At 41.2% G+C, this 23,289-nt stretch overlaps 1 protein-coding gene across 13 annotated transcripts in view; it reads left to right on the top strand.

Annotated features, from left to right (window-relative positions):
- SPATA7 (spermatogenesis associated 7) overlaps positions 1–23,289 on the top strand; it is a 74,646-nt gene that overhangs the window by 24,151 nt on the left and 27,206 nt on the right. For 6 of the 13 annotated variants that reach the window (XM_039538553.1, XM_039538555.1, XM_039538551.1 and 3 more), the window contains 2 exons: positions 4,030–4,077; positions 17,182–17,315. In XM_039538553.1, coding sequence (XP_039394487.1) covers positions 4,030–4,077; positions 17,182–17,315 — 182 coding nt within the window. Of the gene's footprint in view, positions 1–34; positions 98–1,224; positions 1,318–4,029; positions 4,078–17,181; positions 17,316–23,289 lie in introns of all 13 variants that reach the window. The other 7 variants (XM_039538550.1, XM_039538549.1, XM_039538556.1 and 4 more) reach the window with 3 other exon arrangements.

Below are 23,289 nucleotides of genomic sequence, written 5' to 3'. Positions count from 1 at the left end.
ATTCTAATATGATACTGAGCTTGTTTCCATTCAGGTGATGAAGAAGCTATGGCTCCCATTGAGCAGAGCACTTAAGCATATGTATAACTTTAAGATTGTGAGTAGTCCCCTCTGTTCTGTAGACCACTTAAGCATGTGTTTAAATGCCCTGCTAAAACAGTGCCTATATTTATAGGGACTTCTTGAACTCTGTCCAAGCTTAAATTTTTGTGTCCTAAGATATCTTAAACATGAATGACAAAGATTATGTTTAAATAAAAATAAATGATTGAAAATGGTTTAGGACTCTGTGGAACAAATCTGATCCTGTAAGGTGCTGAGTGTGCTGAACTCTCACTAATGTCAACATTTCACAGCATCAGGCCCTTATCCACAATGTCCTGAGTTTAGGAATCTCTGTTTCCCATGTAACAGTTGGTAATATCACTAAACCTTCTAACAATGTGAATAACATTTTCCTGCAGAGCCTCACCTTGGGGGCTGGCAGGTAAATGGAGAGGAGGGACAACTAACTGAGTATTGTTTTTAAATGTATTTATTTATACTGATGAAATTTAAACATATATTCTGTTACTGGTTTGGAATAAAAGTTTTTAAAAGTTTGGGGTTGGATGAATGCGGTGGACGTGATGGAAAACTGGGACTTTATCAACTCAGCATTTTAACTATGAAAATGCTACCAAACCAGCCCATTAATATGGGAGAGACAAAGTGCCTGGGATTCATGGGTAGAACACCTGGATTTGAGGCTGTCAGACATACACTATTCAGTTTTAAAGAGAGGGGAGGGAGCATTAGCACACTTTGATGACCACCAAATTGCAGTTTGGTTTAGAGATGCAGTATGATCTTGTAGAAGATGGAATGAGAGTGCTTAGCCACTGGATCTGGGGTTGTAATGCAAACCAACACTGCAGAGAAAGGAGAAAAGGTAGCAGGGAGAAATGACATCCTAGAACGAAAGCCTCGGTACCCTTTCCCAAAAGTACCATGATTCTGAAGTTGTTAGGAAAGACAAGTGTCCCCTTAGGGCATGTTGCTTGTGAAGTTGGGAGGACAAAGGCAAGGGCAGCCCCATGCTCTGGTTCTTGTGGCCTCCATTATGTAACACCGCCTGCCATCTTTGCAGCTCTTGTTTGGAACTGTGTTGGGTTTGAACTGTAATTAATTAATAACTATCTTTACACTACTTTTTATAACATTAAAATGTGTTTAATTTTTTAGCTTTTTGCATTGACTCCTCCCGGAGACTAAATAACCAGTACCTGATCAGGGATCACATGGCTGTTCATTATAACAAAATCCTTTCAGCCAAAGGTAAAAATGTCCAGACATGAAACTTCTATACCCAGTTTTAGCTCCTTCCTTCACTTTGCATTAGAATAGACCTGTAACAGGAATTGGGTTGTAGAAAGTTTTGTTTTTGCTGGTTCAGTTCCTTGCTGATGTCAGTTGGCTGCTTCCCACTAATAATAAATATGAAATGTCATCCAGTAATTTTGTGTGTGCTTGTTTTTCTCACATTAACGTCTTGTTTTATTATTCATTCGGGTGATGTTTAGTGCTGTGAGTCTGTCTTTGATTTCCCTTGATTTCACTCTGTTTTGTTGCTGATGCTAAGTAAATTGCATAGAGCAAACAAAAACAAAAAAACCGATTTGTGGCAGTAAACACAGATTAGTTACATCAGAATAAATGTAGAGCATTTCATCTTTTAAAAACAAACAAAAAAACCCCCCAAAAGGCCTGATTTTCAAAGGTGCTAAACACAGGGGTTCTCATTGCAGTCAGTGGAAGATGTGAGTGTTTAGCACTTTGAAAAATTTCCCCAAATGTTGGTAAATTATTATAATCTATTATTAATCTTTGTTATTCATAAAGTAATATTAATGTTCATTTTTCTTTACAGAGAAGTAAATTCAAACTTTAGAGTAATGTTTTCACAAAGCAAATGTTAGGAAGTCTGGAACTTCAGAGTAAAGGTTCCATGCACACCTTAATTTTCTGTGGCAGAAGAATGAGCACTCATGAGAAGGATCAGGGAGATTGTTTTATTTTGAGTGAAGATAAGGTAGCTGTGATAAAATTGAGCTTATAAGGGAAAGCTAGTCAACCACTGTCTCTTCATAACAGTGCAGTTTTATATTGGTTCCTTATGAACTAAGAATCCAACACTTTATCCTCTTTGTTGCCTCATCCATTTTTGCTTGTTGTGGGATGATAGTCAAAGGAAATCAGGCTAATGATACTGCTAATTTTCAGTTATTAATAGTCACTAAAATTCAGACTCAGAGTATGAATAAGAAGATAATGCCAATAACTCTTTGTTAGGCACATAGGAAGCACCAAAAGGTGAATCAGAGGCTCCAGTGTGTGCTTCATTTACAATTTTATTTTTCTAAAATTGTGATGGGAGGAAGAGTACTGACTCTTTGGCTTGTCTGTGCCAATATATTGTCAGTCTATACATTGATGTTGTTTAGCTATAGTGTTTGCTTTTCTTTGGATCTCTGCCAAGAAATTCATTCTTGCAGCTGCAGCATGCTTCCAAATACACTCTCCTCTCCTGATTCATATTTGTCAGAAATATACTAGAATCAATCACATTTCTTTAATATGCACTTATTCTCACTATCCATATGATCCCAGTGTGTGATATGAAAAGTTTCTATCTGCTTCTTATCTGCTACTGTGAGTTCTGGCTCTCAATAATATATGGCCATAGGGTGAAACAGTAGTTGCACCATTCTAATTTCCATATTAACTGAAATGCATATTTCTGTCCAAATGTTTTTTAAGTTTGACTATCACAAGCAACCTGCTCCAGATATGATCTGAGGAGTTGCAGTTCTCAGACATTTATGCAGGCTGCTTCACAGATTTCACATGCACAACCTTTTCATTTTAATTTCTTATTCCTGTTTGGAGAGGTTAATTCCCAACTATCGCTGTCTTGTATTGTATTTGGAAATTTTTTGCACCAAAGCACAATTCAGATTTCATACCAGCCATTACAGCCTTCTGAAGCAATACCTTTTCCTTTTTGTATAAATTTACTGCAAAACTTAGTACATTTTGCTTAATTATGGCAAAACTTTGCCCAAAGGTTGAATATTACTGAAGTTTAGAAACTTGTGATGCTGTCCTTATGCAGTGTTTATAGTCAACCTTTCATTAAAGAATCAAGTGAAAAAAATTAGGTTACAAAGCTCTGCCTAACTTTTTTTTTTTAAGTCAAATAATAGAATATAATGTGCTGGATCTGGGGCAGTGACCCAAGGGTCATTGGGAATTTATTAAATATTTTGTGTGCATACTATTAAAAAAAGGTAGATTTTTTTGTGTTATTTGTTTTAAATTTCACAACCTATTCCCATGCTTCATGGCATAAACTGGTCCCAATCCTGCAAATATTAATGCTCATACTTAAGGCTGCGAATCATTCATGGAGGTCATGGGAAGTCACGGCTTCCATGACTTTCCATGACCTCCATGAATTTTGCAGCATTGGTGCAGCTGACCCCAGGGCCATCCCAGCAGCTGGGGAAGTTGGTAAGATTTAGTCACAGATATTTTTGGTAAAAATCATGGACAGGTCACGGGGGCGTGACTTTTTGTTTTTTGTCCATGACCTGTCCATGACTTGTATTATAAAAAGCCATGACTAAAATGTAGCCTTACTCATACTTCACTTTAAGCACCTGAGTAATCCTATTGAAATCAGTGGGATTACTCACATGCTTAAAGTTAAACACACACGTGTTTATAGGATCAGGACCTAGTTAAGGTCAGGAAGAAATTCCTCTCTCGTGATATATTATCACAACACTAGATGCATTACACTTTTCCACCTTCTTCCAGCCATTCTCAGAGACAGGGTACTGTATACATAATTAGCTAAACTGTTTAGCCTTTAATTAAACAAGTCTTTGTTTAGTGATATTTTGGTAATATATTGTTCTAACCATAGCAGATATTAAGAATAGGATCTTGTATAACTCACTTCTATTTTTTTTTTATTGTTTTCAGCAGCCGTAGACTGTTCAGTGCCAAAAAGCAGGTTAACCAGCATCAAATGTAAGTATTTCCTATGAGATGTTAATTCTTTAAAAAGTTATGGTTATTTGCTATTAATAAGGTTACGATTTAATCATGGGTATTTTTAGTAAAAGTCATGTACAGGTCATGGACAATAAACAAAAATTCATGTCCCGTGACCTATATGACTCTATGGCTATATGACTTTTACTATAAATATCTCTGACTAAATCTTGTGAGGGGGGCTTCTGCTGGGGGGGGGCGCGCCCGGGGCCAGCAGCACCAGCTATCGGGGGCCGCCGACCGTGGCTGCTCCGGCCAGACACCCTGGGGACCTCTGCAGGGGGCTGCCTGAGCAGCAGCTGCTCCGGCAACCCCAGGGATCCGTGACTTCTGCAACATCTATGACAGACATGGGGCCCTAGCTATTAATGATACTACATTCAAATTTGCAGTAGGGGCCTCACAAATACAAGAAAAATCCCGGTCCCCACCCAAAAGGGCCCACAATGTAAATTTCTCACAATATAAGTGAGGATCATAAATTGAAAAGGGAAGGAAAGAGAGAGGAAGCACAAGGGTAACAATAAAAGATCACAGTTACTCAATAAGGCACACGTGTATCTTCATGACTCTATAACACTCCTCATTCCCCTTTTTGTGGCAGTCTGTAATGAATTTAGCCCTAGTGAAATGCATTTAGCCAGTTATTGCCAACCTTGAAGTTTAAAGTCGTCGTCTTCCCCATGGTGGATGCAGAAGAAGCAGGAGCAGTGCAATATTCTCTCTCCCACCTTCCTTCCAGTGTGTTACATCTCTGACCTTATGGCACCATATGTGGGGTGGGAGGTAAATTTTGTCTCCATATATACTCAGCTTCTCTACGAAGACATTTAACAAGAGTGCCCATTACTGCCAGTTCTGGAGGTGTTTTGGGAAAGTCAGCACCTTCCAGGAACTGGACTGAGACCAATCAACTCATTTCACAAAAACAATCAAACAGCCATCAGGTAGTAACAACATAGGTCACCATCAACCCGGATTGAGCTGCAGTTATTACCATTGTTAGTTACATCTCTGTATCAAATACTGTTTGTGATAAGAGAAAGGAGAAAGTTATTGCGACAACAGTGCAAGCTGGAATGCAGTGACTTTCAAGACATCAGCTTACTGACTGCTAAAAGAAGTATACCAGTCAAAGAGGCTAAACCTCAGCTGCTTGTTAAATTAACAAACATATTTCTTCATTGTATTCTTGTCAAGATACATACTAATGATTTGTGTATCTGTTTCCATGCTTGTATTGTAATTAGTAACAAAAGATAAGATGATGATGGTGATAAATGAATTATTAAAGCAGTCATTTTGGATGGAAGGCGGCCATGGAATGTGTTTTCTACTCAGTGCACAGGGCCGGCTCCAGGCACCCGCAAAGGAAGCAGGTGCTTGGGGCGGCCAATGGAAAGGGGCGGCACATCCAGGTCTTCTGTGGCAATTCGTCGGCGGGTCCCTCAGTCTCTCTGGGAGTGAAGGACCTACTGTTGAATTGCCACCGAAGAATGAAGCGGCGCGGTAGAGCTGCTGCCGATCACGGCTTTATCTTTTTGTTTGTTTGTTTGTTTTGTTTCCCGCTTCACAGCTTGGGGCGGCAAAAAAGCTGGAGCTAGCCCTGTCAGTGCAGAATCTAGACACTCCTTCTTTGTACTTAGTCTGAGACACAGCCAAATCAATGTGTTGTGGGGAGACAAGATACATGGTTCACACACCCATTGGGCAGCAGAACTCAGTTTCACTGGGGCTGTTACATGTCCCTGTGGAATGGGTTTTAGGGATGTTAGGCAAGAAGCAAAGCAGGGCCAAAAGGTCCAAGACAACCTGTGGATTCATCATCTGCTGTTTTCAGAGGGTGCAGCACAGGCTGGAACGGTATCAAAAGGGATTATTACAGCCTCTAGGCTGCAAGAGCAGCTTCGTATCAGCTATCCTGCAGATCCACAGCTTGGGATATAGGATTCCTCCTGGCACCTTGGGGGGAGGGATAGCTCAGTGGTTTAAGCATTGGCCTGCTAAATCCAAGCTTGTGAGTTCAATCCTTGAGGGGCCCACTTAGGGATCTGGGGCAAAATCAGTACTTGGTCCTGCTAGTGAAGGTAGGGGGCCAGACTTGATGACCCTTCAGGGACCCTTCCAGCTCTATGAGATAGGTATACCTCCATATTTATTTATTTATAGCTGTATCACTAGCTCCTCTGTACCAAACATGGCTTCTTCAGCTTGGTGTAGGATGGAGGATTAAAGTGCTTGGGTTTTTTTGGAAAAAAAGTTCACTTCTGTAACTTCTCTTGCTGCCTCAGTCAGGCCTTTATTTGAATTCCCACCTGGATAAAGAAGATTCTCCTGCACCTACTTAGGCCTTTCTGAACTTTCTGCCCATTTATTTCAGAGCCTGCTATTTTCGCAAACAAAATATTCCTGAACTGTGAGCCTATATGACACAGTTCATGCCATAGTGAATTTTTCTGGATTATATGAGTACATGTTGAAAACAGGGTCAGAGCCTTAACCTTAGCAGATAATTGTAATGGCACTAGTAGGTGTATTCCATAGTGAGTAAAATTCCATTTTAAATGGAACTTGCTTAGGTACAGTGTATTTCCCTTTCCGTTCAGTTTACTCAGACCACTCTCAGACTGTGTAACTTTGTCATGGTTACAGAATTTGAATTAATCTCCTACCAGTGTGTGATGGAAACTGTACACCTTTGCTGCCGCTATTGTGTTTGCCCCTCTGTTTGGTAAAAACAGTACACTAAATCCTCACTAAATTGCGCTTTCACTTTATTTTCAGACTGGACTGGAACTTTTCTTCCCATCCCATATCAAATAGGTGGTAGTGTCATAGCAATCAACAACACAAGCACTAGATTGCTAGAAGGGTATTGAAAAAGAAAATATGAAAAAGATCATTTTAAAATAATCTCATCTCAGTTGTCCTTTCCATGTGAGCCTTAGGACATGGAGTAGTTAGTTTATAGCCTCTGTTGGAACATATTAATTTACTTTTTTTTCCTTTTATATTCCATATCCTACTACTATCTTACTACTTTTTACTTTTTAGCTGTGTAAATATTTTACTTGTGGTGCCATAATCTGGGATTTACAGTCACTTTATTGAGCTTTTGTAAAGTTTCTGCAATTACTTTTTCAGATGTTGAATTTTCTCACCGTTCTGCTTTGAAGTCCTCTTCTCCCCTCATTGTTTCTCAAAGCACACATTGAGAGCAGATTTTCAGTATGAAGTGCTGGGCTTTATCAGGATGGCTCCTCTTAACATTGAGAGTTGCAAAGCAGAATACCTGCACATCATGCTGAACGTTTCCCCCCAAAATTGTGCTGCTTGCCCTGCTAAAATAGCAGTTGAATAGTTCCCTTTGGGCTGTTGCCATGGCTCAGTCATTGGTTCGTAAGCACTAACATGATACTGGAGCTGGCACTTCCTCTGAACAACCGAATAGGTCTGCCCTTAAAGTGTATTTAGTTTCCACAGTTCTTTTCCCACTATCCTAGCTGGCAGCAAAGATGGCAAGCTGCCATGCCACTGAGCCAGCAGCAAACATGCACATGTGTATTAGATCAGTTCTATTGACTTAAAATAGTTGTTAAATGTGAAACTTCTTGAAATTTGAAACCTCTGTGTGCAGAATTACCCTAAGCATGTCAATACCAGTGGCTATTACAAATCTCATTATTGTAGCATTTGTGCCAGAAAACTTGAAAAAAGCCCTGCCAAATAAGACAGGTGTTGCTACACATGCCTTGATTCCAATAATAACAACTTTTGCAACCCATATGTTTAGAGGTTTTTCCACAGAACACACTGATAGTGCAGCCTGAACCTAGTGACTGAGAGTATAGATCTCCTGCTAGGAAAAATATGCATTCTGAGAAATTGCCCACCAGAAATCCGGCACACATAGTGGATGAATATCAAGTATGAACCTGGGGTTACATTTTTTAGAAGTGATTAAACATATTCATTTTTATGGGGAAAAAACTAATAATGATGCAGTGTAAGTGATACTTTTCCTTGCCTGGACCTAGGAACTTATCAGGATTTTTATATTTTTAGGCCTGGTTTTTTTCAGCATTACCTCCACGTGTGAACACGTACATTTTGTGCATTATCACTGATGATCTTGGTGTTGTGAAAAGCATAAAATCTCTGTGTAAACAAGGAAAATCAAACTTGTCCGTGTTTTGCTGTTGTGCAGGAAGTTCGCACAGTTTTCCCTGCACTGGCCCTTCCACATCCCCATATGAGTCCTGCCTCATTTTCATGCATACTTTCTAAGAATCTATGCAATAAGGGAGCCCTACCTCGTTCCAGATACACCTGCATTTTTTAATGACCTGGGGTTTTCTTACATACACAGATAGTGCCAACAGAGCAGTGAGAATGTGGGGAGGCATTAACTTACTTACTGCAACTGCCAAGTTTCCAAGTTGTGTCACTCCCTGAGGGCTCATTAGAGCTTTTAAGAGCTGTGTATATTTTTCACTATTATTGTGCTCAAAAATGACAGAACCATTTTTCTCAAACTTTCCTAAAAAATAATCCATCAACTGAGGTCAGACTCAGAAAATTTCAGACCAAAAGGTGAAGGTTAAAAGTATCTGAAATACGGCCTTTAAATGGAAACACTCAGGCAATCTTAATTATCGCTGTTGTTGTTTGCTCCAACTATAATATACGTATCTTTTCCTAAAAGATCCACTTGAATTATGCATATAAACTCTGCATGTTTGCGCACACATGGTAATAGTGCACCGAAATCAGACATCTTTTTGAAAATATAGTCCTGTGTATTTGTCATCTGAATTTCTTGCTTATAAATATGAAAACCAAATGTGTAAATATTTCTATGTCCCTGCACTTTGAATTATAGCAGTTTGAAATACTTCTGCAGTAGATACACATTTTGTTCTCTATGAAAGGCAGAACCTCTGACAAAGAAATTTATTTAAAGCAACTTAATACATTTTTCATAGATTAAGGCTAGAAGGGACCATTAGATCATCTAGTCTGACCTACATTACCATAGCCAAGAATTTCACCCAGTCATCCCTGTATTGAGCCCAATAACTTGTTTTTGACTAAGCAAATCTACTAGAAAAGCATCCAGTCTTGATTTGAAGACCTCAAGAAATGGGGACTCCACCACATACCTTGATATTTTGGCCAAATGGTTAATCACCCTCACTTTTTAAAATGTGTGCCTTATTTCTAGGAATTTGACTGTCATTAACTTCTGGCCATTGGCTCCTGTTATGCCTTTCTCCAACTAGATTAAAATCCTTTTAGCACCTATAATTTTCTCCCTGTGAAGGTACATATACATAAACAAGTAACTTCTCAGTTTTCTTTTTGATAAGGTAAACAGATCAAGCTCTTTAAGTCTTTCACTGTAAGACATTTTTTCCAGTCCTTGAATAATTTTTGTGACTTTATACATAATCCCCAATAAAGATTGTCACAAACTACATTGAAGAAAACAACATTTTACATATAAAGGTCAGATTTTCATCCTAGTCTTGGCCTCTTATTTTTTCTCCAACAATTTTGCAATTATTTGTGGGTGCAGTATATTGTATAGATACTCCTGGACACTCTGTGGGAGAATAAGATGGAAAGACATGGAAATGGAAATTGTTTTAAAGAGAAAAACTTATTTTAAAAGTGTAAACGAGTGTGTTATGTAGGCATAAATTCAATCAACACCTCTTTGTTTTCTACCCGGGGGGTCTTTGCATGATCAATGCACTTTTCTGTGATACGCAGCACCAAAGGTCAAAAGCAAGTTTGTATTACTGACTCTAATCCATAAGAAACTAGATTGGTAAATGCAGAGGTGCAAAGTACACGCAAGACAGTTACCAGTAAGTCTGTAGTTAACAGATGTCCACTCTGTGACTCACATGATGATTCAGGGCCTATATCTTCATTCTTACAAGAAAATCTAACCAATTCTCAAAACAGCTGATATTAGCCTTAGGGCTCAATTACTTTACTGGCAAACAGTATTTATAAAAAGATGGAAAGAACACTGCATTCTTTTTTTTCCAAAACAGGATACAATGCTAACTTATTTATTATTTTGTAAAACAGTTGCAAAACTTGGTTATTTTGGGGCAGGTACAGAAGAGGTGCGTTTTGCCCTTTGCGGGAGTGGAAAGCCAAATAAGCAAGGGGAGATGTTGCAGTTATGCTTCCCATGTGGGTTGGTGGAGCCAGATGTGTGAAACATACACAGAGGATCTGTGTGCCCTTATATTCCACGGAACTGTATTTTGTGTGGGCTTCTTCTGCCACAGAGAGGGTTTTTAAGAAGTGGTGGGGCTATGGTCATTGGAGCAGTGTAGCCCATAGAGCCTGTAGCGGTGTGCACAGCAGCTGTAAATATGAGTTTGCCTAGTAAAAAGACTGAGCAATAAACTAGTTCCAAGTAAGAGCTGAGTGTGAACCCCAGGATTTGGTCACATAGAAATATATTGCTCTTACTAAGTGTACCTCTCCTTTTAAATTTGCTAAATCAGGTATTTATTTTCCTGATTGTATTTATTAAAGTGAATTGATCACTGCATTATTGTATATGAAATACTACAAAATGCTGATGATACACTGGCCAGAGAGCGCTTAGTGTAAGTTTTGAGATGAGGATGTGAGTCCAGTCCCTCAGCATAAATTAGAGCAATTTGAAACTATCATAATCTATACCAGTAGCCAACAACCCCATGTGGACATTCCAGCAGCTGAGGATCTGGTGGACAAGGGAGTGACACACCCTCTTTTCTCTGGGGACATTCCCTACATGGACATCTGGGAGAGTGGGTGTTGTTGGGAGTCAGTATGGCAATTCTATTTAATTTTAAGATCCTTCAACTGCAGAGTAATGAAGCTAGTTTCAGGGCAGCACTGGGATTTCTGAGGAGCACAAAATAGCCACATTACACTGGAGAATTGGGGCTAAATTTTGTGTTTTCCATTGGACTACACTTATACAGCTGTGATTCTTAGTCTGTTTACTCTCAGCTATGCAGGTGTTTAACTTCTGCCTTTTACTTGTAGCCAGAATCTGCCATCTGCATTCATGCTAAGTAGTACCTTGCTTCTTGAGTAGTCCCTTTGATTTAAATGAGACTACTCTGAGTAACATTCCACTCAACATGGGTAAGGCTGGAAGAATCTGTTCCTAAATAAATATCATGTGTCACCTTTACTCTTGTTGAGTGCTCTCTTATTCCACGAGTAGTGCCGTTGATTGAATGGGCTAGTCTCAGAGTAAGGTACTACTTAACATTGAGGAAGTGTGACAGAATCGTGTCCTAAAATTATGAAAACCATAACCTCATATTGTCTGTCCTTTTAATAAACAGTGAATGCTTCAGGGGTGAAATCATGGCTCATTTAAAACGATAGTGAGGCCAGGATTTCACCCTAGATGGCTAAGTTGTGGTGTGATCGGGACTTTTGTTAACTGAGACTGAGCTATGCAAAGGAGAAGGGTTTTTACGAAAGACAGCACTTGTTTACTTCATGGCCTCTTCCAGCACATCCAAACTGAGGATGGCATCTCCACTTTGAAAGATGTATGATGTGACTTCTTTGCATGCTCTTGGTCTGGGGGAGTTCATATGGGAAAATAATGCCCAGAATTGAGTTGGCAAATAAATAGTTGGTTCACATGGGGAAGTACAGCATTACTCAGTGTTAAATTATGCTCTGGGACATGCGCTACCCTTGGCTAAGCTCAATAAGATAATCTTTTATTTGTTTAATTAATGTTTCAATGTCTGAAATAGTTTATTTACATTAAAAAACAAATCAGTTCAGGAATTAATATTGCAAATTGTATTTAGCTGTGATATACGGTGACTGTAGAGATCTGAAATTCAGAGCAAAGAACAACCCCTCATATTAAGCAATTGCAAACTCGTACTGTGGTTATAAGCACCGGACTGCCAAACTCCTTAGAAGTGTGACGTGTCTGATAGATTTTTGAATTACTTCCAAGTTTTATCATCTTCATTTCAGTCAGCCAAGCAATGTTTTGTAACTCCAGGCAGGTTTCTAGAAATATTGCCGAAGTGCTGGGTTTATGGAAATAGAGTCAAACCTGTAGAGGGAGCAACCACTGCAGAAAAATAAAATTATAATGAAGGGAAATTTGCTTGGTATCCTCTGAACTTTGTGTAATAGGCATCTGCCTAGTCAGTAGTGTAGTTTCTAAATTGGATTAGTAAAAATTTCATAGCTCGGTACACTTTAAAAAAGGTGTGTCGGGGGGGGAGAGGGTCGGGGAGGAATAGTATACAATACAGCCTTTAAAAATGCTTGCAGCCATACATACACATACATACATACATACAGCCACTTTTTGTTGCCTGCAGAATTAACAGAACAGGCTCATGGACTGGGTAGAATAAGTTAAGGAACTTATTCGTACACACTGTGCATTTAACTGTCAGTGCCTTGCTTATAATATAATGCATTATCTTATTACTAAGCCTGACAATGATTGTGAGCAGAGTCATTCTTGAAACTCATTGATCTCTAGATTCCATTAAGATTTGGAGATCTTGCCATTTAAATCTGCAGGATGCATTTTATACTCAGATATTCATCACTGTTTTTTTTTTTTTTAAAGAGTGGATGAAATTTTTTTTTACTTGTAAACAAGCAAATTTAGACATTTTGACATTTTTAATCAATTTTGATCAATTTTGATCTTTAGTCTGGGGATTCTCTGTACAGTTAAGGCTATTTATAGTTCATCTGTCAGACATTCCTACTAAATCTGTTAAAAGATGCATCTCCTTTTGTTTGAATTATTCTGCTGGCAGTGATGGGCATTTAGTCCATGGCACAGTAACAAGGACACAGACAAATTCATCCCTGGTATAACCCCATTGAAATTAGTTGAGATTACATCAGGGACTAATTTGGCCCGTACTATTTCTAGGGCAGAAGGAAGTGAGGAAGCTTATATTAGTGTGTCCAATTAGCTGATAACATTTCTCCCTCATAGTACTACACTTCCTTCCAAATGCCTGCCTGTCTCTTGTTGTAATTAACATAGTCATAGCTGCACCATCGGCTCATGTCTTGGGGCCTGATCCTGTGTGGTGGTGGTGAGTGTCTTCAGCTCCAGTTGGTTGTAGTGGGAGTTATGAGTGCTCAGTGCCTTATGGGAGCAAGCCCCTTATTCAGATTCACTTGTTGTCTGAGTAAAGAATGGAGCTTCCAGACCTGATTCTCACTTTGCTTGGTGCAGGACCCAAGAGGTGGGGCGAGGAAGGTGGATCTATGTTACTTTTTTGTCTCCCTTAGTCTGGGGCCATTGGGAGGTTGCCTCAGGGCTACCCCAACTTGCATCCAGCTGCCTACTGCCCTCTAGCTTCCTTCTACACAGGGAGAATTCCTTGGTGGATGGCTTGCAGTCCCTTTGCACTGGGAAAATCGGCCTGAAGATGCTGTAGCATAACAACAAATAAGGATTTGTATGTGGGTAAAGTTTTCTACCATTCTGGCTAGCATATTTCTGTGATGCCACGTGACACCCCGTGTGACTTTACAGCCTTTGGACCAGATTCTCTGGATTTGCTGAGTTGTGCAATTAGTGAGGGGAAAGTTTTTTACAGTACCCAGAAACTTACATCTAGCTGCCTATAGCCCAAAGGGATCATTTGGGCAGCTGGGAATAGCCAGAGATACTTTGGCCACTCCCTTTGTCTCCTTCCCCTGCCCTTCTCCAGAATCTATCCATTTATTTTATTTGATTGTGATACCCTTAGTGGACTCAATCCTTTACTGCTCAGATGTGAAATATTGCAAACGTGTTGGGCAATCCCCACTCCAGTCAGGAAAGGGTTAAAGAGCTCCTCTGTGCACAGTCAATCCCAGTCCAGCACACCGGTGAAGCTTGTCATGGCTGGAGATGGGCAGGTCCTTAAAAGGGAAGGTCCCTGCTTAGTCCAGCGCGACATTCTGAAGGAGCAGGACTGCAACTCAGAGCACCCCATCCCCTGGAAGCAGGGGTTGTTGATTGAGGAAATGGTTTCAGAGCCTTGGCCTCCTGGGCCCTCTCAGAAAGGGGAGGGGCCAGTTATTTTGTTTTTGTCTTCCCAAAGGCCCAGGACTCTGCCCTTTGTGGGCTGCTGAAGCATACTGTCTTTTTATTTGGACTATTTTATCACTCCCATGCCCTTTGTAAGGGGGCAGATACCATGAACAGCACAGGCAGAAGACTGTGCCCTGGAGGCTGAGACAGGAGTAGCACCCATCCTCTCCTCAGAGGGGTGCCACAGTAGTCTATCCTATTGCAACATATAAATGCAAGATAAAAAGTGGTGAATAGACAAGGAAAGTAGAAAACTCTGATCCTTCATTAATGTTGATACTGATGCACAGTTGCTTGGATACTCTTCCCTAGTGTCAGGAGTGAGGCCTAAGAAGAGTGTGCAGCTAAGAATCTCATTAATATTGAACATTTTGCTTAAGTCCATGTCTTCTCGGACATACCTATTCTCCTCCTGAGCATTTGTGAGTAAGGGAGTAGGAACACACAAGCTTTGCAGCATCAAGGCCAATGTGTATTATATGGACACAGAAGAAGAATCAATGTAAAATATTCCCTGTGACTTAAATACTGAGCTTGTGCTGGAGGGGGAAAGTAGGTTTCTTCTGAGCCATTTGTGATTGAACTTATAAAAGGTAGAGAGATCTAAATTCCTTGTAGAGGCTGAACTGATTTCTTCAGTCTGCATTTACAGTTGATAGTATCCTGTCATTCTATCTGTCTCCCTCTCTAGGCATTTGTACAATGCTCATCTCAATAGTATCTGAACAGCAGGCAAAGAATGCATTTTTGCAGCCTCCAACACACCAGCTATATTAGCATAGTCAGAAGGCTGGTCTACACTACACAGTTAAGTCGACATAAGACAGCTAATGTTGACCTAATTATGTCAGTATCTACACTACAGCCTTTCTCCCCCTGATATAAGTGCCGTACTACACAGACATAATAACTCCACCTCCATGAGAGGTGTAGGGCTGATGTCGGTGTAGTTAGGGCAACACAGTGTCTGGCGGGTATGGGGGAGGGCAGGTAAACCGCAGGGAATGGAGACCATGGGGGGCAGCCAGGCTACTGTCAGAGAGCTGCCAGCGAAGCAGAGAGACCATGTTCTCAGCTCCCCACGCTGCCCATTAGCTCAGTGGAAGCGCTCCTGGTGAGGACACACACCACCAACACAAGGAGGGTAGTGTGAACATACACCACCACAGTAATTACTGCAGTGGCTGTAAGTCAACCGAATATAGGTTAACTAAAGTTTGTAGTGTAGACATACCCTGAGTGATTATTTGGATCAGGCACACAAAGGCTATCTGCTTCTGCTGGACTGGGTTCTTAAGACCTTTAGTTATTTTTCATATACTCCTACTGTGAGTTAGAACCCATGCGATCGGCAACTCCAATAAATTAGAGTAGCCATGTTTTAATTCTGATTTACAGTATTTAGCATCAAACTGCTTACATTCTTCATAGGATGGATTTTCACTAATAAAGGTCAATGTATAACATAAAGCACTCTAACAGAAAAGGCTGCAGCAATTAGCGGCTGTAGAAGCAATTCCTTTGCATCTTCCATGTCAATTGTAAGAATTAAAAGAAACAGAAAAGGGCATTTGGCTGAGGAATGAGAGCAAGAACATTACATCTGAAAAGCACCAGTACTTGGCTTTGAGGAGGACTGAAATGTTTAATAAAACTAATACATATTTGTTTTTGCAAGTCATTAACAACTATCTGTAGGATTAATACATACAGAAGAATATATTTTAAAGGTGAATTGAAGACCCTCTAAGACCTGAGTTCTGACCCTCTGATTCCTGTGGTTCTTCTGCAAAAGCTGAGAACATCACCAAAGTGCTGTCTGATCCCACTAAGTTCTTGTGTAAAGTTAAGTCTCTGTGGATTGGGGCCTAGCAGAGTATGAGCTAAATTCAGTATGGGGTAGATAAGGCAGAAATTGGTTTAATGGCGGTCTTCTGGGTTGCTTCAGGCAGACTGTTCATGCAGTGGAGAAATGCACTGAACTTAAATGAAGTCAATGAGAGTTGTGCCCATGGGGCTGAGGGTAAAATTGGGTGCCATTTGCATGCATTTTACAAGTATCTGTATCTTCTGTACGGCCTCTTTATTCACATTTGGAAATGAGTATGTTGGTGTTTTTGGTTCAGGCTATCTCCACTGGGGCATGCAGCTTTATGAATCACATTAGCATTCAGAGTTTGACACCTCACTATGCAGCTAGAATGCACATGAAAAGCTTTGTAACATTAAGAACAAAGGGCCATGTTGCAGCAGGCCATGGCTCCTTCCCTTCCCTCACCCCCACCCCCCAATATCTGATGGCATAGACACTTTGCCAATCTTCTGCTCTAGAGAGGCATTTGGGCCAAGGTTCAGTAGCTTATCTGATTCTTCCCTCCTGATCCAGCAATGGCCCATCCACACAGACCCTACCTAGACTATTCATGGTCCTGACATGTAATTTGCCGCTTTTACAGTGTTATTTGTGTGCCCATTTTGGGGGCCTTTCTACTTTTTTCCAGAGTTTGACCCTGAATTTTTTGAGTCCTGCAATTCCCTTTGTACATATAAATTTATTAAGATTTAACATTTACAGATGATGTTGTTTTTCACCAAAAATTTCAGTACTGTTGTTCAGGAGGATTAAAATTGGAAGGGTTCTTAGTGCTGTATGGATGGGAACAGTGCAATGGATTTTCAAGTAGACTCTCATATCGCTGAAGTTGGTCTTCAATTCCACTGTATTTTTTTGTAGTTGTAGAACTTAAAATTTCTAACCCTAAAGGAAGCAACATAATTTTTAATATTTCCTTTTAACAATAGGAGTTATTTTTCATGTTTACAGCATGTTCAAACTGGAACACCTGACAACATTTTACTTTTCTGACCGAATGAAAGGCCACGCAAGGGAATGCATTTAGAGAGAAGGGCTCAGGAACGTTCCTTTAAAATCTCACTAATTTTTATTTGGTTCTTTCTTTCCTAAGTTGCAGACCAGCAACGGAGAGAGAAACTCAAGAAGGAAATTGCCAGGTGTGAGAAGGAGATGAGCTCAGCAAAAAATGCCTCACGGTCCAGCTCCAGAGGGAACAGGAGACCACTGTTATCCACTTTTGTAAAGGTAGATATTTTAACTTTGTTTCAAATTGTAGATATTTCCCTTTTTACGTACAAAATTACCAAGATTTAACAATTAGATATTATGGGCCAAGACTTCAAGTCCTTATTCAGTTTTTACTCACTCCTTGGTCAGGAGTCCAAAGAAGTTCAGACTGAGTAAAAACTGAGTAAAGACCTTGGGATCGGGCCCTTTGTGTTTAAACGTTAGTGTAAATAGGCAGAGTCCCCATGCTGCTCTCAACACACACAGTGCTATACAACCCAAACCTCCCCTGTTCCCTTTTTTACTACTTGGGTTTTTCCTCTTTTCCTAAGAAAATGAAGATAAGCCTTAGCCCCAAGATTTTTCTTGAGCTGTCGTTTTCTTGCATTTTCCTCCTGCCTCACCCCAATGCCTTCTTTCTTAGGGTAAACCCTGAAGTAGGAGGTTGAAGAGTTGAAATTCCCACACATCCCGAGGCCAGAGGGCTACTGTACAGCACCCTCCCCCACCCCCAGCTGCCATTCCAGCCTGTGGGATGGAATAACAGCCATAGCCTCTCTTTGTTGGTTGTACCGAGCATAGGGTTGCCGAACACCCTTGCCCACCCCATTCCGCCCCTTCTCCGAGGCCCCGCCCCCACTCACTCCATCCCCCGTCCCTCAGTCACTCGCTTTCTGCCACCCTCACGTTCTCATTTTCACCGGGCTGGGACAGAGGTTGGGGTGTGGGAGGGTGAGAGCTCTGGCTGGTGGTGCAGGCTCTGGGATGGGGCCGGGGATGAGGGGTTTGGGGTGCAGGAGGGGGTTTTGGGCTGGGGGTGGGGCTGAGGGGTTCAGAGTGTGGGAGGGGGCTCGGGGCTGGGGAGGGGATTGAGGTGTGGGAGGGGGTACAGGCTCTGGGCTGGGGTGCAGACTCCAGGGTAGGGCCAGAAATGAGGGGTTTGAGGTACAGGAGGGGCTCCGGGCTGGGACAGGGGGGATGAGGGGGATGAGGGCTCCAGCTGAGGGTGTGGGCTCTGCAATGGGACCAGGTATGAGGGACTTGGGGTGCAGGAAGGGGATCTGGGCTGGGGCTAGGGTTTGGAGTGTGGGAGGGGGCACAGGGCTGTGGAAGGGGGTTGGGTGTGGAAGGGGGCGTGGGGTGCAGGCTCCGGAAGGGACTTTGGGTGCAGGAAGGGCTCAGGTCCGGGGCAGGTGGATGAGGGAGTGTGGCTGAGGGCTCCAGCTGAGGGTGCAGGCTCTGGGGTGGGGCCAGATGTGAGAGCTTTGGGGTGCAAGAGGGGGCTCTGGGCGGGGACCGAGGGGTTTGGAGTGTGGGAGGGAGCTCGGGGCTGGGGCAGGGGGTTGAGGTGTGGGAGGGTGTGCGGGCTCCAGGAGGGAGTTTGAGCATGGGATGGGGCTCAGGGCTGGGCAGGGCAGGGGATTGGGGCATGGGAGGAGGTTCGGGGTGCAGGCTCCAGGCAGCACTTACCTCTGGCTGCTCCTGGAAGCAGCTGCCATGTCCCTCTACCTAGGCGCAGGGACAGCCAGGGGCCTCTACGGCTGCCTCCATCTGCAGGCACCACCCCCGCAGCTCCCATTAGCCACAGTTCCCATGGTCAGTGTATGGAGCCACCTTGGCCACTCCTGCGCCTAGGAGCCGGCTGGACATGGCAGCCGCTTCCGGGAGCCATGCGGAGCCAGCCATTGTGGCCAGCCAGAGTTTTAATGGCCCCACCAGGGTCCCTTTTTGACCACACATTCCGGTCGAAAACTGGATGCCTGGCAACCCTAACAGAGCATTGGGGGCAATGGAGCAGGATAAATGCCGATCCACAGCCCCTCCCACGACTCACCATTGTGTCTCATCTCACCCCATCCCTGAATTGGCCTTCTGCATCAGGCCTGCATAGACTGCAGCTGAGACCAGTTCTGCAGCACCCAGGAGTGGCACCCCTGCACAACCACTCAGACAGCTGAACACCATCCTGTGAGTGTTGCCACCATGCAGGATTTAGGTGATGGGAGGAACTGCATGGTAGACTATTCTCACGGGGTTAAGCAATACTCCATGAGAATAAGGGTTAGAGGTTTGGATTCAGTGCCCTCAGTGGTGTTAATATAGAAAATGAAATATTTATAGAATGGATAATAGCACTTTTGCAGACAAAGTAAGATTTTCCTATTTGCATTAGACAATTACATTCCACACTATTTCAGTAACAAGTTAGGCAGATGTCACCAAAATAAAACAGTGCAAGGTTTTTGATGATTAACCAGTTACAGGTTATCTTCACCAAGAAAGGTAATTCAAGTATGGTGTTTCTGTGTTACTATGTGTTTGCATTTTACAAAATATATACAAATGTAACTATCATAGATATCTATGCAGAGGTTTGGAAATATGTGGTGCTAGATCTGTTCTAATTTACACATAAGCAGCAAATTGAAGATTCTTTTATTTCCCTGTGCCACAAAATTCCTAATTTGGGGAGCTATTCCATTAGTTACATGTTCACACAATTGCTGTTACTAGAAAGTGAATTTTCTGATTTCCAACATGCTACTTAAGCCATCGAAACAATAGAATTAAGTGAAGACTTTGCTATCTATATTTGTAAGTTGACTTTTGTTAGCAAGAGATTCATCAGATATATTAAATATACTTCCAAGAAAGAGAGAAATAAATTGCTGAAATAAAGTATATTAGTCTAATAAGTGTTATTCACTAGTATGGGACGGAATTGCATTAACCAGCAGCGAAAGCTTTTGCCAACTTTACCCAAGGAAGAATACATTATTTTCACTGTATTGACTTCAGCACAGAATGCTTGATATCTTTAGAATTTATTCTGTGTTTAAAGCATGCACAGAGATACAGTACATTTCCAGCTAAAATATAAAACTGATCATTAGTTGGTTTCTTTCTGCATGACTGTATTTCATAGCAGACAATTTAATAACTTTATGAGAGTGCTGGGTAATAATAGTTTGAAATTTTATGCAAGACTTCTGGGTATGGATGAATGCACAGATCTGTATTGGAAAAAGGGAGGGATATATCAAATTAAAGCTGCGAGATCCCATCTTTTAGTCACCATTATATTTTCCTCTCTCACTGTTATTTTCTGAATCTCTCTCTTGTTCTTAGATTCCTAACTGAAAATCCTGAGCAACAATTACTAATGCGCTGTCTCTATTATACTTTATTGTGTGGTGTAAAGGAGTCCTCTGAGGTTTGTCTCCCAGATGGTGGGAGAACCTGACCACACCGAGTTACTGGGTGGCTCCAGCACTGGCCCTAGTTCCTAACTTCTTACAAGGGACCCCTACCCCTTGTGGGTCTCCTTAAGTCTCTCCCTGGGAGTTCACTGCATATCCCATAGGGTTGGGATGAAGATCTTCTGGGTGGAAGTTCTCCCTGTTGCTCCTGGGATCACGCCAGCAGTCTCCTGCTTGGCAGTCTTGCTCCTTCCCTTCCCACCCTTGCTGACTGCACTTTTCTCCCTTTTAAAGGCCTCCTGCCTATCATATGTGATTGACAAGGCCACAGGGGCGTGGCTAGCCTTGCCTCCTGTGCCTCTCTAGCACCTTCCTCCTCTGTGTGGAGTCTATACACCCCATCAAATACAGGATCTGAGTTTATTTATTTTTTTAAAAAGTGTTTTAAGTGTGTGCTTTGACATAGCAATGTCAGAGCATTGTAGTTCCTTGTCTGTATTTTAACCTCTCCCCCAAAGAAGAGCTCTCTCAAGTAGTATGTGTCACTTAGCACTACTAATTACTTGTAGGTACCTGTTCATCAATGTTTGACTCACATGTATGGTGACTGCAGAATGATTGTCAGCAAGAACATCTCAGAATTGCCAGCATTTGTGTGTGATTCAACCAACTGCATGTTTGAGTGAGATATAAATAGGCAATCATAATATATTTTATAAGTGGTTTTGGCAGACTTGCCTGTTTAGGTAACATTGGATAATACTTAATATCACCTATTTTGAGCCCTTTTCTGGAGATCTTTTCATCTCCATGTAGACAGGAAGCAGATGTTCCAAAATATAAAACTTGGCACTAGGAGAGTCCCATGAATTCACTCTCTACATAATTCAGAACAAAAAATACAGCCATTAACAGCTTTTCATCCAAGCCATGGACATGATGATAGACATTAGATCATAATATGGAAAATCTTGCGTAAAGATTTACAAAATATTTTTCATCAGCATGTGAATCGAAGCACCATTGCATTAGTAAGAAGTGAATATATTTCTGCAGGAGGGACTCCAGCTATAAAGTGAGCAGTGGTAGTAATTGGGCTTTCATAAGTCTGTTCCACAACCAAAGCAATATTTAAATATTGTTTCTTTTACCAGACAGTATATTGATTTTACTATGTTTATTGATGTACCTAGGGAGTTTTATTCCTGTTGACCTATTGGATCACTCCTAATGCATCCTTAGGGTCACTTAACTTCTCAAATTGTATTTCTTTAGCCATTAAGAATACTTAAGTAACTAGTAACCATAAGACGACTTCTACACATGCCTATTAAAAGATATGATAGGACACAGAATTATCACCAGGCAATATAATCGTACTGCTGTTGGTGCTGTTCCCATTTCCTGGGGAAACTGCTGATCTTAAATTTTCTGCTTTTAGAACCACTGCAAAATCTTGAATATTGAGTCAAAAGATGCTTATGGGGCATAATGGTAATCAATTTAAATATCAAAATGTAAGAACTACTGGTTCAAACAATGTGGAACACCACCAGGTGCTAAAAAGATGCATAGCAAGAGTGGAATATTACTGTACTTGATAAGCACCTTGCAATACTTCTAATGATCTATTCAGCATGTCCTGTTATACACTGAGTAACATACAGTGTTTGTTGCACCAGAATGGCCCACCACTGCGTTGTTTTTGTGTAACTTTAACTAAAAATTAACTACGCATAAGACTTTAAATTCATTAATACAGTAAGTCCTTTAGTTGTAATTGCTTCACTTATAACAGTAATGCTATATTCTGTTTTGTTTCTCAAAAGCTACCACACTAATATGTTTCAGAACTGTTACTTCTATAGTTACTTCATGCAGATTTCATATCTTATTTTTTACTAGAGTGAGTGCTCTTAAAAAAGGAAGCATTTAGCTCACAATGATAAAAATGCCTCATCACAGTATTACATACTAAGACCCCATTTATCAAGAGCTGGCACACACAGGTGTCTGAAATACTACAAGCATTTCCCTACTCTTAGAAGAGGAGATAAGTGTGGTAACTCGGCATAGGGGGTGAGCTGGAATACGTAGGGTTCTGCCTGATTTTTCATGTGGCAGAGATGTCCATTGGAGCCTGTTGTAGTCAGCAGAACTTAGAGCACCCTTTTTGCTGCTCTTAGTTACACGTGGGGGCTGTTTTGTCCCATGGTTGGCCAAAGATGAGGAGAAGCATAAAGATGGAGTAGAGCCACCTTTACTTCTCCTCATACTCAGTACAGCTCAGGATAGAGCCTAATACTATGATAAGTTAAATGATTCCTTTTAAAAGTCTCTAATTGTATTTATAAATATTATACAAATACATTTCTTAACATTTCCCCTTCTCCAGTCCCCATAGCAACACATTAATGATTGCTGGCACATTTGAGTGAAAGGTACTCAGACAGTATGGTGATCAACACAATATAAGTACCTAGATAGAAAGAGGCACTTAACTTAAAATTGTATGTATACATGCAAAAAAACTTTGTTAAATGAATGAAAGTTAGGTTGAAAAGTCAAGCACTTAAATGTTAGGATTTGAAAGATTTATGGTTGTCCACACAATCTTAATTCTTCCCCCTTGTCCATCCAGTCTGTGCAATGCATGAGGCACATTTACTCCTTTTTAAGTGTAGCTACTTTAAATATTTTAATTGGCTTTCCTGCAACAGAAAAGGGTATATGGACACAGGAGCTAGGGAGGGCAGAGAGGTTTATTAATTTTCATGAAATTTAATATTTAT

This window comes from Mauremys reevesii, linkage group 4, assembly GCF_016161935.1.
Source record: "Mauremys reevesii isolate NIE-2019 linkage group 4, ASM1616193v1, whole genome shotgun sequence".
NCBI lineage: Eukaryota > Metazoa > Chordata > Testudines > Geoemydidae > Mauremys > Mauremys reevesii.
Note: the sequence above shows the minus strand (reverse complement) of the source record. Positions and strands in the feature narration are given on the sequence as shown.